Source organism: Ictidomys tridecemlineatus, chromosome 7, assembly GCF_052094955.1.
Source record: "Ictidomys tridecemlineatus isolate mIctTri1 chromosome 7, mIctTri1.hap1, whole genome shotgun sequence".
Classification (NCBI taxonomy): domain Eukaryota; kingdom Metazoa; phylum Chordata; class Mammalia; order Rodentia; family Sciuridae; genus Ictidomys; species Ictidomys tridecemlineatus.
This window is the reverse complement of record NC_135483.1, coordinates 195,667,858-195,684,002: the sequence shown is the minus strand read 5'-3', so window position 1 is coordinate 195,684,002 and position 16,145 is coordinate 195,667,858. Positions and strand designations below refer to the sequence as shown.

General features: G+C 59.3%; 1 protein-coding gene across 2 annotated transcripts in view; it reads right to left on the bottom strand.

Annotated features, from left to right (window-relative positions):
• The window catches only part of Mlph (melanophilin), a 44,959-nt gene that overhangs the window by 13,347 nt on the left and 15,467 nt on the right, over nt 1-16,145 (bottom strand). For both annotated transcript variants that reach the window (XM_005326478.5, XM_078018296.1), the window contains exons 3-8: nt 12,158-12,376; nt 11,906-12,018; nt 8,167-8,270; nt 7,380-7,526; nt 5,856-6,060; nt 3,854-3,993 (exon numbers count right to left, since the gene is read on the bottom strand). In XM_005326478.5, the coding sequence (XP_005326535.2) occupies nt 3,854-3,993; nt 5,856-6,060; nt 7,380-7,526; nt 8,167-8,270; nt 11,906-12,018; nt 12,158-12,376 (928 nt within the window). The remainder of the gene's footprint in view (nt 1-3,853; nt 3,994-5,855; nt 6,061-7,379; nt 7,527-8,166; nt 8,271-11,905; nt 12,019-12,157; nt 12,377-16,145) is intronic.

Sequence of the window (16,145 nt, the reverse complement as noted above, 5' to 3'; positions counted from 1 at the left end):
ACATCCTCGTCAGCTAGGGATTTCCAGGTGTGAGCACCAGAAGTCCCTTGTCCCCCTCAGGTCCTCTGCAAGCCAGGACGTCAGTCACCTGCATCCAGCACCCTCATGATGCTCAGGGGCCTGCTCCCCCAGTGTCAGGCACCTCACTGGCTGTCAGGGGCCCAGCAGGGAGGTCCTGTGAGCCATGGGGCAGGCCCCTCTGCAGCCCTGGGCTCATCCACAACATCAGGTCCACCTGACCCTGCCCAGGGATTTGTGTGAGGAGGAGGACAAAGTGAGGAGGCACCTACCAGAGTGGAGCAAGAGAGGCCTCCTGCAGGCCACGGGAATGGGTGGACCGAGGGACCACAGTCCTGGGTCAGCAGGAGGAGGAAGGAGTTGAGCAGGAAGAGGGCAGAGGAGGTGAGGGACAGATGGACAGTGTCCACCAGGAGACAGAGCTGGAGCCTGAGGGTACCTGGGCCAGCATCCAACAGGAGCCTGTGGGCAGGTGGGGGCTGGGGGGCTGGGGTGGGCCCTGTGGCTCTGGGGGCCACGGAGCCTTCGTGGAAGCTTCCTGAGGGAGGAGCAGCTCTGCCCCAAACCCATGCCGTCCCTGGGCTCCGTGGCCAGTGGGGGTGAGTGCTTCCTGAGAGCCCGGCTTGGCTCCTCATCTCTAAACTAGGGAGGGAAACGTCTGTCCTGACGGGACGCCTGGAGAGCCCAGCCCATGACAGGTGTCCAGCTGCAACGTGGGGTGCTGCCAGGGGGGCACCGAGGCCTGAAGGGCAGCTGAGCCCACCGGCTCTGCACCTGCGCCGCCCCCTCAGACACGGGATCCCAGGCTCTCCTGCACGCCTGCCTTAGGCAAGGCTGCGCTCGGTTACTGCTGTACGGTTGCCTAGGGGTCAAAGGTGTCCCCGAAAGCCCATGTGCACTGCAGGATACATAGAGGTGTCCCTGTCAGACTTCCCAGTCCCAGAACCGAGAGCTGACAAGTGTCTGCCCAGTTTACCTCACAGTCTGCTGTGTTCTGTCAGAGGGGCACAGACAAGCTGCTGCGTGTGCACGCTGAGACGCGCCCCTGCTTGTGGCCTGGCCCCAGGGGCTGCGGAAACGAGGGAGTCCAGGGCAGTTCTCCCCTGGCTCTGCCTCCCAGCTGCCCTCTGAGAAGGCTGGGGGTCTTCTGAGCCCTCTCACAGCTGAGTGCAGGGCACGGGGAGTGGGCCTGGACAGGGCAGGTGACCTCACATGGGTAGTCTGTGCACACGTGGGTTCAAGGCTATGAGTTGTAGACCTCAGGCAGAGCCAGTGTGGACAGCTCAGGCCCCCTCAACCTGGGGGCTGCGGGCTGTCCTGCTGGCCCAGCCCCACACTGTGCCCTGGGCTGGGAGAGGCACAACCGTGTTCTCCAGGTGCCCAGCAGGTGCTCCATGGCCAACACTCACTCAGCTGGAGGATCGGGGCCGGCCAGCCCACTCCCAGCAGCAGGACCCTGTGCCCACCACCTCCGAGCCCTGAACTCCCAGGAGAGGGAGGGAAAGCCGAGGCTGCCCACCCCAAGGCCTGGGAAGGTCACCAGAGACGCAGGGAAGTGACCAAGCCCGGCAAACGAGGAAGCCACATTGAGGGCTCTGACAGGTCATTACTGTCCACAGCTATCGTCACCACTGACACTGAGCGGCACAGGAAGGTGTGAATCAAGCAGGACACAGTGACCAAACCAAAGCCATTAGCTAGCAAGAGCCCTGGGTCACTCGCTGGCCAGCAGTGACTCCAGGTGACATGGCAAAATGACCAAAAGCCCCACTTCCTCATCCTTGAGTCACCAGACCCTGAGTCACCCGAAGTCTATTAGCTCCCAGATGGAGAAGGGAAAATCAATTTTCTTTGGCTGCCGCAGGCAGAGGCGCCGCCCCTGCATTATCTTCACTCGAGCCCAGCTTTCAAAGGGAAGTGGCACAGGACACGCGCATTGCTGGGAGGTGATGAGTCTCATCTCCACGGCACCGAGGGCTTTGAGTGGGAGAGGCGCAGACGCTGGAAACGTCCAGGCCGGGTGTGCGCTGGCCGTGGCCCTCGCCTGCCTGAGTGCCGCTGCACGCAGAGACCAGCGCGGCCGCTGTCAGCGTCTGCAGGGCGGCGATCAATACCCGCAGGAGCGGCTGGGTAGATGGCCTTGTCTCCACCCGGAGCGCGCCTGCTGAGCACCCTGGAGGAGGGCGGGTGGCTGGACTGGGGAGGTGACTAGCTGGGGAGGCCAGTGCCGGAAGGTCAGCGGGGGTGAGGGGCTTGGTGCTGCCTTCCGACAGGACCCTGGCTGCGGCAGACTCTCCCAGCTAGGAGGGGGCTTCCCTCTGGTATCCAAAGCCTCTGGCTGCCTTCTAGATAATCCCAGGGCACGGAGGCTTCTTGGGCTCTCACAAGGAACTTCAACACATCTCCTTTTGCCTTTTGCCAAAATGGCAGAAGGAAGAATAAGCAGCTTAATTCTCCATGTTGATAATAAGGGAAGAGCTGGGGGTGGTGGGCACACTTGTAATCCTAGGGACTTAGGAGGCCGAGGCAGGAGGATCTCAAGTTGGAGGCTAGCGGGACCCCTCCCAGCCTCCCTCCCATTGCCTGGGTGTCACTGGATTCTGGTTTTATATTTATTCAATAATAAACCTTTTCTTTTTCTTGTGGAGAGGTATTCTGGGAAAATATTTTTGGGTTTTAAAAAATTGTGCGGTGACAGCATCCCACGGGGTGGGGCTCCAGACCCTGCCTGGGCTGCAGGTGTGGGTCTGCCTGGTGCCTAGATGTGGATGCACGGGAGTCCTAGCAGGAACCCCTGGGGCTCCAACTTGCATGCGACAGAACCCACAGATGCAGTTTAGACATGCACCACAGACAGACCTGGGGTCAAGGGGAGCCCTGGTGGCCCCGCTGACGCTTTCATGGAGAAACTGAGTCAGTGTCTGCAACAGGGCGGGCAGGGCACGGATGGCGCTCCATGTCCTCTCCCCTCCCCCTGCAGCCCTCTGGGGGCTCCTCCGCGGAGCCTCTTGTGCTCTCCTGATTGTGTCCCCCAGAAAGTGGCAACCATGAATGCAGAAGCCCAGGCGGCCGCGGCCAAGTGGACCACTGAAACACCCTTGGTGGCTCTGGGCCAGTGCATGTCTGCGAGTCCTGGTTCAGGAACCCTGTCTGAGGGTGGGTGGGCTCAGAGGGCTTTCTCTGGGGTCCTGCAGAGACCGCCCCAAGGCAGGCTGGGGGCTCCCCACTGCAGGGCACGCTGCTGGCCAGCAGGGGTTTAGGCCAACCCCTTCATGCGCAGACTGAGGGACATCAGGGAGGGCAAGTGCTGCAGCAACAGTAAGTACGAGGAATAGATACGGAGAAGGGTTCCAGAGATACCGCCGCAAACAAGGAGCAGCGGAGCACTCCCCAGGAGGGATCCTTCGACCGCAGAGCTGCCAGACCCCCTTCCTCACAGGCTGAATGGCAGGGCACCCGTGGACCCGCTTGTGGTCCAGCTGAGGGTGGACACGTGGGCTGCTCCCCAGTTCAGCCACGCATCACGGTCCACACTCGGGGGCACAGATGCCTTTGAGTCCCTGTTTTCCATTATTTGGGGGCACACCCGGAACTGGAGTGCTGACCTCAGGACAGCGATCTCTTTACTTTATTATTTCAGGAACTGCCAATAATAACACGGTTAGCTTTATCTTATGTGAATTCACTGAATAAAAAAGGCATTTGATGCTGTATCTGCACGAAACAGGTGATTTCGCTTTGCAAGTAAGTACTGAAGGGTCAGTTCCTCTAAAACGGTGCGTGTGAAGCGCACGCTTCTACAATCGAAAGCCTGGATTCTGTCAAGCCCCGGTACCTGGCCCTGAGCTGCCGTCTGCCCTGTCCGTCTGCTGTGCTGGGCGGCTGCCGCGGTGGCCCAGATGCTGTTCTCGTCAGAACTGTCCACGCTGGCCAGGTACAGCGAGGGCGGCTGCTCGTTCCGGCTGGGCCTCATCCCTTAGAGAGAGAGAGGGTTTGGACTACTCGGAGGGAAAGCTCAGAGTCGACACACGTGCTCTGTCCAGATGAAGAAGAACCAGAGACCAAAGAGAAGCCATGACTAGGCTCCTCTGCTGCCCTGGGTGGGGACTCTGACGTCACAGGGAGAAGGGGCGGAATCCGTAGCCCCCCCGCCAGGTCCTCAGGGAACAAGAGCCCCTGCCCAGAGCTTAGGGGGCAGAGCTTCCAGGTCTGAAAGCAAATTTAACATGACCCCCAATCCTAAACCACACCCCACCCCACCTGTGTGGAGGGCAGCGGGCTGGGAGGTGTCCACAGTGGGGGTGACTTTAGGATGCCTGCCCAGCGACATGGCCCTGTGCTGTTTTCCGTCAGACCCAGGATCCACAGGCCTTCCCGGTCCTGCCCCACAGTGTGGCTGCAGATGCCTATTTCTGGGCTCCAGGGGGAGGTAACGTTGCTATCACCACGTCCTGACCAGAATGTGCCCTCCACGCCCCCAGCTGGCACCACACACAGCAACACGGGCAAGTCACACGGAGGGTACTGTGCACCTGTTCAGCTGGCACCACACACAGCAACACCGGCGTTCATACGGAGGGTGCTGTGCACCCGCTCACTCCCCAGAGCCCAGGACACCTGCCCGGCTCTGCCCCTGACCATGCTGCACTGTGGGTTCTGCCCACCCCCGAGCAGGCATGGAGACCCTGTGCAGAGGCACACAGCTAACCGGGCCTGCCCGCCTGGCCCTGGGGTTGAGATCACCGAGTGTGGTTCAAGCTGCTACATTTGTGGCAACCTGTTATGCAGCAGGGGTCGACAGAGACGGCCATCTCATTCGCTCTGTGGGGCTAGACTAGTGTCTTTTCTCTAATGAGGACGCGGAGGCCGGAGGGTGGACGTTCATGGCAGAGCACACCGGGCCCATCTCTCCGCAGCCCTCCAGCCTGTGCTGCTCCACTAAGAGACAGCAGGCAGAGCTCCGGGGCGCCCCCTCTGCCAGCTCCCTGGAAGACACCCCTCCTCGTCTGAGAGACGCTGGAAAGCACAAAGCGTGGGCGCCTGGTGAAGGGCTGGCTGTGTCCCACCTCGGCCCCTCGCCTGCCTGCCTGCCTCCTCCATGTGCCAGGAGACCTGAGGTCACAGGAGGGAATGAAAAGCCGCCAGGGCTCACCTGGGCTGCCTGTGGGGTTCATTCGTTCATTGTTTGGGGACAGGGAGTGCAGCCCCACCTTCCAAAGCCCCCGATGCTAGTCGGTGTGAGGACCACGAGGCTGTGGTCTCAGAACAATGAGAGGGAACGGGACAGGCTTCGTGCTCCCAGCTGCTCGCAGTCCGGGGCGCTGCCTCTGATCTCATTTGAACTCCTGAACCCGGCATGCTCCCTGGGGCCCAGGAAGGCAGAGATTTCATTTAGAAGCCACACTGTCTTGACAAAATTAAACGGAACAAATTCAGGTTGTCTTATTCCAGGGTCCCTGATTGTAACCAGGGGCACCCAGACAGGTACCCACTCCATCCATAGCCAAGTGCAGCCTCAGGCCTGGTGGAGCTGGCCTGGCAACCGGGTGACCGTGGCCACTCTGTGAAACCTGCATGTCCCTACCCCAGCCAGCAGCGTGAGTCAGGCATGGTCAGCCCCTCTGCCGGTGTTTTAGGTGCCACAGGGAAGCACCCAGCCCAGGGAGAGCCGGGGTCCTCGGTGCTTGCCAGGCAGCACACGCGGGTCAATCGAGTGGGAGAAGGGGCTCTTTTGAATCACCCAGTGTGTGTGCACTCATCCAGTGGACAGGGGAGGTGCTCAGCCACCCCTGGCCCACCCAGAGCCCATCTGGAAGACCCTGGACAACAGCACCCACCGGGCACAGCAGCAGGCCCCAGGGCCATCTTGCAGGAGTCCCCAGGCAGGCACGGTTCAGCAAGGGCATCCTGTCCAGTAGGTGGGGGGCTGTCTGGATGCTCTTCTGCAGGGGGGTGGCACCTGGAGGTCCTAGCATGAGCCTCTTCCAGGATGGCATCCTCCTGGGAAGTGGCACCCTCGGAGCAGGGCTCTCCTGAGAGGAACTGAGGACAGGGGCCGTCAGCCTCCGCAGCTCCTGGGAACTGCGTCCTTCCAGCCCAAGTCCTGAGGGGCCCAGGCCTCACGTGACCCACGGACCCTAGACATCCACCTGCTCTGCTGACTGTCAAGGACCCTGCCCGTTTGCTGTCTGTTCTGGACTGTGTGCCTGCAGAGCTGGGGTTCCCAGTGGTACCCGGGAAGCCCACAGGTCTGGTGCTGCCCGGGGGTGGGGCTCACTCCGAGGCCACCATGCGGGAATCTCGGCTTATTTTGGGGGTGTGTGTTGCTACTGCCTCTACTTTGATAATCCTTCAAGGGTCATGCTTGGATGGGGACAGAACTTCCTGAGCTTTCCAACAGAGGGGTCTCTGTACTGGGCCACTGTCCCCAGGGAGACAAGGTGTCAAGGGCCTCTGGAAGCGACATACCACAGCTCCTCTGTGGCCTGAGTGTTGGTGGGTGGGCAGGAAGGAAGCAGTGGCCAGGCCCTGGAGGCCCCTGGAAGTACCAACACCAGGCCCAACCTGCAGCAGGAGTGGACCCTGGGCCCAAAGTCCAAATGGGCACTTGCATCTGGGGCCCTGCCCAGGTGTCCTCTCCTCCCAACAGTGGGCAGACGGTCCTGCCCAGTCCTGGCTGGCACTGCTGAGTCTGGAGGACACTGGCAGCTGGAGTTTGGGCCTCTGGGAAGCTGGACTCGTCTCTGGGCCTTGTCCTGGCTCTTGTGCCCACAGATACCCTCACTGCTAATGGGGCATCTCACGAGTGCCATCCACAGTCTCCAGCCCTGGAAATGCCCTGTAAGGCAGAAATGGTCACCCCTCTTCCTGAGGAGGGGACAAGGCCTCAGAGTGGTGTCCAGGGTCAAGGCCTCACAGCTGATGAGCAGAGTGACCCTGAATCCTGGTTCACCTGGTGGCCTCTGTGTGTACCGGGTGTCCGGGGGTCATTATTAACAGCACCCTTTTCATTCCCAAGACTGGCCCTCCTTGGGCAATGAAGTCTATGGTCCCCTACTGTGAGATGGAGACTCCAGCACAATTTCAGGCCCTGCCTGGCTCCAGGCAGATGCCACTCTGTCCTGCGCTCCTGAGATCCTGGGCACTGACCCCCATGACCTGACCTGCCTGGCCCACCTCTCCAGGCTCTCCAGAGAGCCCAGTCCTGGGAGGGCCTGAAGTATCTTTATCTCCTGTCCCCACTGTTCCCTGGATCGAGACCCTGGTATGACCCATGGCTATTCAACACTTCCCAGAGCACCCCTCCACCTGGAGCCCAAGCAAATGCTGCCCAGTTCCCAGGAGGGGCAGAGCCTGCTGACCTGCAGGGCTGCTGTGGCCACAGGGACCGAGGGCGGGCTCGGGGGCTGACAGCAGGCCTGGGAGGCAGGATCCAGGTCCGAGTCCTGGGAGGCAGGGTCCAAGTCTTCCTCAAAGTCCACGTCACGGAAGGAGAGGAGGCGCTTTTTCTTTGCAGGTGTGAAATGAGCAAGACTCAACTGCGGTTAGCTTGACAGAAGGACCAGACCCAGCCCTCTCTGCCTTGGGGCAGTGGAGCTCCTCAGTGGGCACATCTATCTCTTGTGCTAGGAACAAACCTGCGGAGCCCCATGTGGCTGGGGGCCCATACTAGCCCCACAGCACCACCCTTAGACACCTGGGGCTGTAAGTCCAACCCCAGCCTGCCTGCCCAGCCCCCTCCTCCAACCCGAGCCCAGGGCCTAATTGCTGTGTCTACCACCAAAAATAAGTTAAGAAATAGGTAAAACCAGAAGCAAACGCCAACAAAGACAAGGCTCAGGTTGGTGATAAAAGCCAAAATGTCCCGGAGGAGAACCTGCCCGGTCTTCTCTGAGACAGGAAGGCAGCCTGCTGGCAACCCCTGTGCCCACCACTGTCCCCGCTCCGGCCCCACTCTGGGGCTGCCTTCAGGCTCTCCCAGCCCACAGCTATCTGGGGTCCTGGATGCCCTTGGCAGGAATGGATTCTTCATGCTCAGCTGTAGGAGCTGGGGAACCAGAAGGTACCACGACTTTCAGGAATCGCAGCCTGGGGTTAGGGAGGGGGGCGGCAGAGTGCCTGGGGAGGGTGGGTGCTGGGAGGACTCACTCTGTTGCCAAGGGGCTGGGCCTGGGCCCCTGGGCCGGGTTCTCCATCCTCATCTGTCTGCTCGCTGTCTCCACTCCTCTCTCCCACGCTGGGCTCAGGCCCACCTGCAACAGAGCCCTGCGTGACTCCACTGGAGGAGCCGGCTAGAGGGGCACACATGTCCAGCCCCCACCCACCTACCACCCATCCCCTCCCCCCCTCCCTCCTCTCCCTCCTCTTTTCCTCCCTCCTTCCCTCCCTCTCCCCTTCTCCTCCCCCACCAATCCATTCATTCACTGGGAAATGCCCAGGCAGGGCCTTCTGCTTCCTTCCAAGACCCATTCAGACCTCAGCTAGGAGCTGGCCTGCCTCACAGCAGACGGCCCCACTCTGCATCAGCTTCACCAGTGGCTTCTGGCCACCTCTTCAGGCGTTCACCCTTCACTACCGACCCCTTCTTGGTCAGTCTGAAGTCCCTGGGGTTGTGATGGGTGAACAAGGCTGATGACACCTCTGCATCTAGTCTCATCACTGCGTATCAGCGCAGCTGGGGGAGGTAAGGCTCCGCCTCAGCATGCCCCTCTTCACCCTGAGCACCCAGGCCTGGCCTCCCCGGCTCAGCCTCCGTCTTCTCCTGTTTCCAGTTCACACCAGCCTGGTCGCGGTGCTCCATTGCCTTAGACCACGGCAGAGAGCTATGCAGTGAGTGAATCCCCGGGCACTGGAGCTGGAAAGCCTGGTGGGTCACCACCTTCCAGTTTCTGGGGCCACAGGGGGCACAGCTGGCCTCATGTAGCTTGTGGCCTCTGGGCCCCAGCCAGGTCTTGCTGTCCCTGGACACCCTGCCCGATTACCCTCCCCTTGGTCTCTGTGTCTGAGGGGTCTCAGGTGTGAGAAAGCAGGGGTCTCAGGTTTGTGTAAGCAGGAAATTTTGGTGCACTGGAGGGTCCCTGTCAGCTGAAAAGGGGAAGAACCCCTCCGTTCTGCTCTGCGACGCAGGACTGGCTCCCGCAAACCTCAGTGGTCTCTGCGGCAGATGAAGAGGGAGCAGGCACGTGCCGCTTCCTGTGGCTTCCCCTTCACCCTGACGGCGGGTCCAGCTTCATGGCCCCTGAGACAGGAGCACTGGCCTGCAGTGTCCCCTCCTCGGGGGACTGGCTGCCACCTCTGTGGCCTCCTCTGAGCTCTTGTTTCTATTCATCAGTGTCTGCCCTTTGCTCCCCAGCCTAGGGAGGGCTGATGGTGTTCCGCATGGGCGCCCTGTCGCGCACCCACCTGTCCACCCACCTGTCCACCCAGCTACGAGTGCTGCTCATGCTCCTTGATAAGGGACACAGCAGTTGAAAGCTCTGACCTGAGCCTTGGCCTGCTCTGGCTTCTCAGCTGTGTCCCGACCCTACAGTGACCCTGTCTATGGGTTTGTGAAGTCAGTCCAGGTGCCTGGTCCTGTCGAGGCCAGTGGTGCCCTGCTGCCTATGGAGGGACATCAGGGAAGATACTAGCGGGGGACAGGGAAGCCCCCACCTGTCCGCCTCAGTGGACCGTGAGACACAGGCCTAGTGGGAGGAGGGGTGGGGCGGCAGCCTGGCTCACTCTTTGCTGAAATCTTTTAATCTACAGATTAGAACTGCCGAGTTTCAAAGGGGCCTGCTGCCCGTGCCTGGGCTCTGACAGCCTGCGCTCACGAGTGCAGCAGAGGCCCAGTCCTTGTTTCTGTTCTAGGTCACTGACTTGACGGAGACTCACCCAAGCCTCCAGGAGCAGACACAGAGTCAGGGGGTCCCCGCAGTGGGGGGTGTGGGCAAGGCCCACACAGGCTTGGAGGGGGAGCCGGCTGCCGCCCACCTCAGTGACGCACCGGGCCTTCAGGACCTGTTTAGTTATGGCTCCCATGTCTCTGCACTAGGGGCGAACGATCTGAGCACCACGCTGAAGCAACCCGAGCGTTTCCCGTTCCCGACAGAGCAGGCAGCCGAGGTCCTTTTCTTTCCCACATTCAGACTTTTCCCACGCACAGCCCACCGCTCCCGTGTGGAAGACCAGGAAACAGGCCTTACCCTGAAGGTGGACAAGACACCACAGCCCACCCACCTGCCGGACAAGGCCTGAGCCATGCTCTGCGGGGCCAGACTCCAAAATTCTAACTTTTTTTTTAAAGTTCAATACTTTTTTTTTTTAAAGGCACAACTCCTCCAGCCACCCCTCTTCCTTGTGTGGTCTTAATGTGATGCATTTACAGGGGCCCAGCAGGTAAACGCAGCCCAGGTGGGCACCACTCTGGGAGGAGTGTGAGGAGGCCTGAGACCTGCATCTGCAGGGCAGAGGGCAACCCCGGGAATCCCGCTGCAGGAGCCTGCTGTTTCTTGCTGCCCCACAGCGCCACCTCCTGGCCCCTGGAAATCAGCATTCTAGGTCTCGGGGTTCTCTGGAGGCTGTGGTCCCTTTGGCACAGAGATCTCGGGGGCTATGTAGCAAGGCTTCTCTGCTGTTAGGTGCGTCACCTTTGTCCTCGAGCCTGTGCAGGGGCTGCCCTGCTGGAGAGAACACCTCACTGGGCACAGGATGAGGGATTTGCTGTGTGCTAGCCTGAGACTGAGATGGCAACAGCCACCAAGGACAGGTGACAGCCTCTCCTTGTGACATAAGAGCTGTCCTAGCCCCAACTGTTGTTTCGGCATGGTCATCCACAGGGTGACTCACCACACCTCTGTGTCCCGCCATCACCCGCCTGCACTCCAGGGCTGACCACTCTCACAGGAGAGCTTTCCCTGGGTGGCCTCTCTGTCCCAGATGAAAGGACAGGCCTCAGCTAGGAGCTGGCCTGCCTCACAGCAGACGACCCCACTCTGCATCTGCCTCAGAGACACTGGTGCCAGGCCCAGCCTGAGCTCAGATCTGCTGAGGGCTGGATGTGTGGCTTCTGTTTCTCCCTGTCAATGGGGGCTTTAGGGGACAGGCGCAGACAAGGCACGTCTGCAGAGGGAGGCCTACAGGAAATGCCTGGGCGGGGGCCAAGTAAGGACACCCCGACCGAGAAGCCCAGCCTCTACTCTGGATGTGCAGAGCTGCTGGACCTCACCTGCCGCATGCCCCAGGGGTCTCCCCCCGGTCCTGCAGGGTGCTGAGAGCCCACACCAGGCTTCGTGGTATACCTAGGACTCAGGTGACAGGGACAAAGCAAGACCCTCCCTCAAACCCTGCTCAATTTCCACCTTCAGTTCACGTTCAGGCATCCTTCCCTCCTGCCCCTGTTCTGTTCTCTCTTTCCAATTGCCTCGCGGGGCATGACGGGGTCATCACGTTCTTAGCTCAAGTTCATCATGGAATAGACACTTGTATTCAAAAACACTAAAATAAATGATGAATTACAATAAATTTCTCTGTCTTGGTTTGCATCAGAAGCCTTGGGATGCCCAGGTCTCCAAAACCAGATGTCCAGGGTGGCCAGGCCTGGAAGAGGTGTCACGTTGACACGTGCCTAGACCAGAACGGAGACCTGGCCGTGTGTTCTCAGTGTGGTATGAAGCTCTGGAAAGAAACACCATTTCAAATGGTGGGGATATCGACAGCATGTGGGCTTCCCGTGACCAGGGAGGCAGAGGGCTGCAGCTCCGGCTGAAAGCAGCCAGCATCACCCAGGACACCAGAGGCAGGAGTCAACGGAAAGGTCAGTGCACACACACTCTCTCTCCCTCTCTCCGTCTAAAGGCCCTAAAACATGAAATCACTCCTGGCGATGGAAAGAGCGCCCTCTCCTTACCTCCTCCCTGCAGCCGCCCGTAGAGGGACCGGATCACTTTGGCACTCCCGAACCGCTTGAAGCGGGCTCTCACGTGTGCGTGGTACCACTCCAGCGAGCCCACCTTCAGGACTCTGCAGGGAGAGGAGCACAGGCCGTGTTACACAGGCACATGCAAATGCCACTCGCCAGTGGGGCCACCCCCTTCAGCCCACCCAGGGAAAACCCCAGCCCAGAAACCATCAGGCCGCTTGGGCGGAGGCCCCGGCTCACCTGGCCAGGTGGCAAGGGTCGCAGAGCCAGCCCTGCTCCTCCGGGTGGATGTGGCTGCAGCTTTTGCAGGTGAAAAGGCCACAGTCCAGGCACTGCCTTCTGCTGGCCAGGAGCCTGTAAGGCTGCAGGCAGCGGGCGCAGTGGGTGTCCTTCAGATGGGCCGTGTCCGCCAGCAGCTCCCTCTTGGAGCTTTCCTTCTTGATCCTGCCCTTCAACTCCCTTGAGAAAAGACGGAGACAAAAACACATCAGGTGTCTTCTTTTTACAATAGGCTGAAATGCATGCACAGGTATGTGTGCACACAAACTCTCCCATGTGCAGGAGAAGGAGACCCAAAGTCAGGCAAAAGTGGCCTCGGGCATCCTTAGCCACCACAGTGCCAGCCCTGCCCTTACCATGTCCCTGGGGAGAAGCATATGATCTTCAGAGAAATGACACTGCATTTAAGCATTTCTGTGGCTTTTACAATTGTACCAGTGCTCGGATGGCAGGGCCACAGAGTCCTGAGGGCAAAGCTAGGTGACATTATCTCAGCGAGAAGTTTTGGGGCTCCTCCGGCAGGGGAGCAGGCATTGAGCGGAGGCCACAGGCATGTTCCTGTGAGCAAAGCGGAAATGGCTTGGCTTGGCGGGTTTCCAGGTGGGACCATCCAGCACCTGGAAGTCCCAGGAAAACTGCATCTTCTAGCCCACCTCCTTGGCTGAGTTTAGACGATTAGCTTCCTGGTGAACCTGCCAGATTGCACGCGCTGGAAAACACACTCCCCGTCATGGTGAATGCATTCTCTTTGTTCTGGGTTTCAGAGAATGTCTGCCAAACATAATATTTTTAGTTTTAGGTGAGGTAAAATGAATCTGTTCTGAGTGGCAATAATTAATGAGAGACTGGGTGCCATTGTCCCCTGAGGACTCTGAAGGTCTCAGAATTTTGATGGGGACGGCCCAGCATGTGGCAAAGGTGAAGAGGTGTTCAGAGGCTACTTCTGCTTTGAAGTGGCTTTGGCTGAGGTTCGCAGTCGTCCCCCTCATCCCCAGCTTCAGCTACCCATGGTCCACGAAAAAGAGGGGTGAGTATGGTGTCCTAAGAGAGCGGTGACACACGTTCCCATGACTTTGATTTCAGTGGGTTGTTATAATTATTCCATTTTGTTCTAGTTATTACTGTTGGTCTCTTACTGTGCTGGCCTATAGATTAAGTCTCCCCAAAGGTCATGTATGCACACAAGTAAGCAGAGTGTGCACAGGCTCAGTAGTACCCGTGGTTTCAGGCATGCCCTGTGTGACCTGAAATTGTCCTCTGAGAGTAAGAAGGGACACTGTGCTGCTCATGGGGATGAAAATGAGACTCTTGTCCTGGTTTTGCAAACCAAGGGGAAAATGTACCAGTAGTTGCAAGACTCTGGGGGGATACCGTCACCTACTGACTGCAGTGCAGATGGAGTTGGGTCGACAGCACAGTCTTCACCTGATAGAGGCTCACGAGGTGCATGGAGCCAGTGGGAAGGCCCAGTCTCCTGCAATTCCACTCCTGCCAAATCCCCACGAAGCCCCCCCTTCCCCAGGCAGGGCTGGCCCAGGCTCCGTCTCAGGGAGTGCTCCCTGATCCCCATCCCAGCAGAACCAGGGACAAGGACAAGGATCTGCAGGAGGTGAAGTCCTTTTAAACATCACCCAGGCTCCTGGGGGTGTAGCTGGGAACTGGTGTAGTTCAGGTGCTGGGTTTGGGGGAAGCATAATTCTACTCTGCTTCAGGTTCTTGAAAACCTAACTTCCTTCACAGCAGAGCAGAAAGGGAGGGTGGAGGGGTCCCATGTGGGGACACCAGGAGACAGCTGTCAACCTCAGGGCACGACTCCCAAGCTGGAGCTTCAGGTGGGGACAGGCTTGTGGGGCCAGAGCAACCTCCAGCTGTGCTTCCTGCAGTCACCAGGCGGGCCAGGTGTCACCCCACCACAGGGACACCAGCAGGCAGAAGCCCAGCACGCAGCCACAAGTTAAGGTCACCTTTGGGGGTAAAGGACTCCCCAGCATGTGACTTACATCAGACAGGAGAAGACCTGAAGCCCTTCTGCTGTTTGAGCTAAAGAGGGTGAGAGAGGGCAGAGCAGGGAGGAAGCCAGACGGGGAAGGGGGCCACCGGCCCATGTGCAGGCCGATGAGGGCGGGGAGCTGGCCATAGTAGGCAGCAAGGGGTCCCGGGACTCTCTCCTGCAGAAAATGAAATCCAGAGATTCAGAGGAGGGTCCTCAAAGTGTGGCCAGGGACCCCAGGAGGTCCTCAGGTCCTGCAGGAGAGTTCCCGCGGTCAGAGCAGTTTTCACAACAGCCCTGGGACGCATCTGCTCTTTCCCTTTCTGTTGCCCGGCGGGACCAGGTGCGAAAGCAGCCGGGACAGAACCGCCAGGGCTTCAGCCCTGAGAGAGGCTGGGCGGTAAGTTAGGACTCCCTCTGAACACTGACCCCGACACCCCATTTGGGTTCTGTGGGACAGCGGGCGGCACACTTCCTGACGTGGAAGCTTGCTCGCACAGTGGTGTTCAGAGGTGAGAACAGGGCGACTGTCTAGAAACTCTCACCACAGAACTCCATGTTCACCCGGATGAACCACTGAGAGGAGCGGCTCTGAAGAGGGTCCCTCCTCCCAAGGGACACAGTGAGCCTGCCTCTTCAAGGAGGAGGTCTGCAGGGACAGAACCGAAAGTTTCCAATGACAAAGCAGGATTTGGGGAAATGCCATCATGAACTCGACAGCCTCCCACACCCAGAGGTTTCTTCGAGATCAGTGGCCACGTGACACACATGGTCTCCTCTGGGCCGCAGGAAGGCCATCTGCAAGACACCGGGAGTGGCATTTTCTGACGACAGGTCACAACATATGGGTGGAAGGCTCTTTTGTGCAGATGGACCCACGGGTGGATGTAATAGGAAAGGAAAGGGCGGCAGGTCTGTTTCAGAGTCCACATGGAAGCCAAACTATGAATCTACTAAGCACCAGCTTCTCAGCAGGTAACGCAACCCACAGTCGCAACCCTGTGATGAGGCCCGTGAGTTTCTCTTTCCAGCCCCGGATGTGGAGGCTAGACTCCAAGGCTGCTGCTCAGAGGACACGTCCCAGCAAACTGAACCCGAGGCCACAGGAGAGCTGAGCTGTCTTCCACGAGGACAGGCTTTGAAGGGATTTTGGAAAACAGGTCGATGCTGCTCTTCTTACTCATCATGCTTTTGCTTTGGAGAAAGAATGGATGCCTTTCAACTGACCAGCTTTAGGTTCTAACATGGTCAGTACTGGTGTGCGTGACCTACGGAAACAACACGTTTTCGCATTCTGGATAGTGACTGTGAAGGGATCCTGAGGTCAAAAAGTTTGGGACCCTCTGATTTTGCAGTCAAGTTAGCTCTGTCCAGAGAAAATGATGGGGACAGGAGCAGGAGAGAGGAGGAGAGGAGGGTGGGACAGGAGAGAGCGACGCCCTGGGGCCGCAGAGCCTGGGCAGCAGGGCCCAGGGAGCAGGAGAGGAGCACTTTGAGAGCTGTGGGTGGTGGTCACAGGAGAGCTGTGGGTGAAGTCCAGGGAGAACTCTGCTCTCGGGGACGTGTGGAGTCCCTAGGAAATTCAGACAGAAATGATGGGAGGAGATTTTCCTAAGACAGGCCAGAGCCTTCAGCCAGGAGGGGAGGAGGGGAGGAGGGCCAGACCTCAGGAGGACTGAAGCAATCAGACCTGTGTGTCCTGCTCTGCGGCTCTTGGGATGCAGTCCAGGTGACAGCCAGGTGGCAATGTGCAAGAGTAAGGGGACAGGAGCGGGGGTGGGGATCCCCCTCCAGGCACAGCCTGGGATGTGCCCTGCTGTGACCACAGCTACCAGGGCCCTACAGTGGAGGTGAGGGAGGAAGTGGGGTATTGGGTTAGGGTCTCTCAGTCCTTAGATGGAGCTAGCAGGATGGGAGAGGTGCTTGCAGCCAGGGGACGGGCAGAGCTGTTGGGTTGGT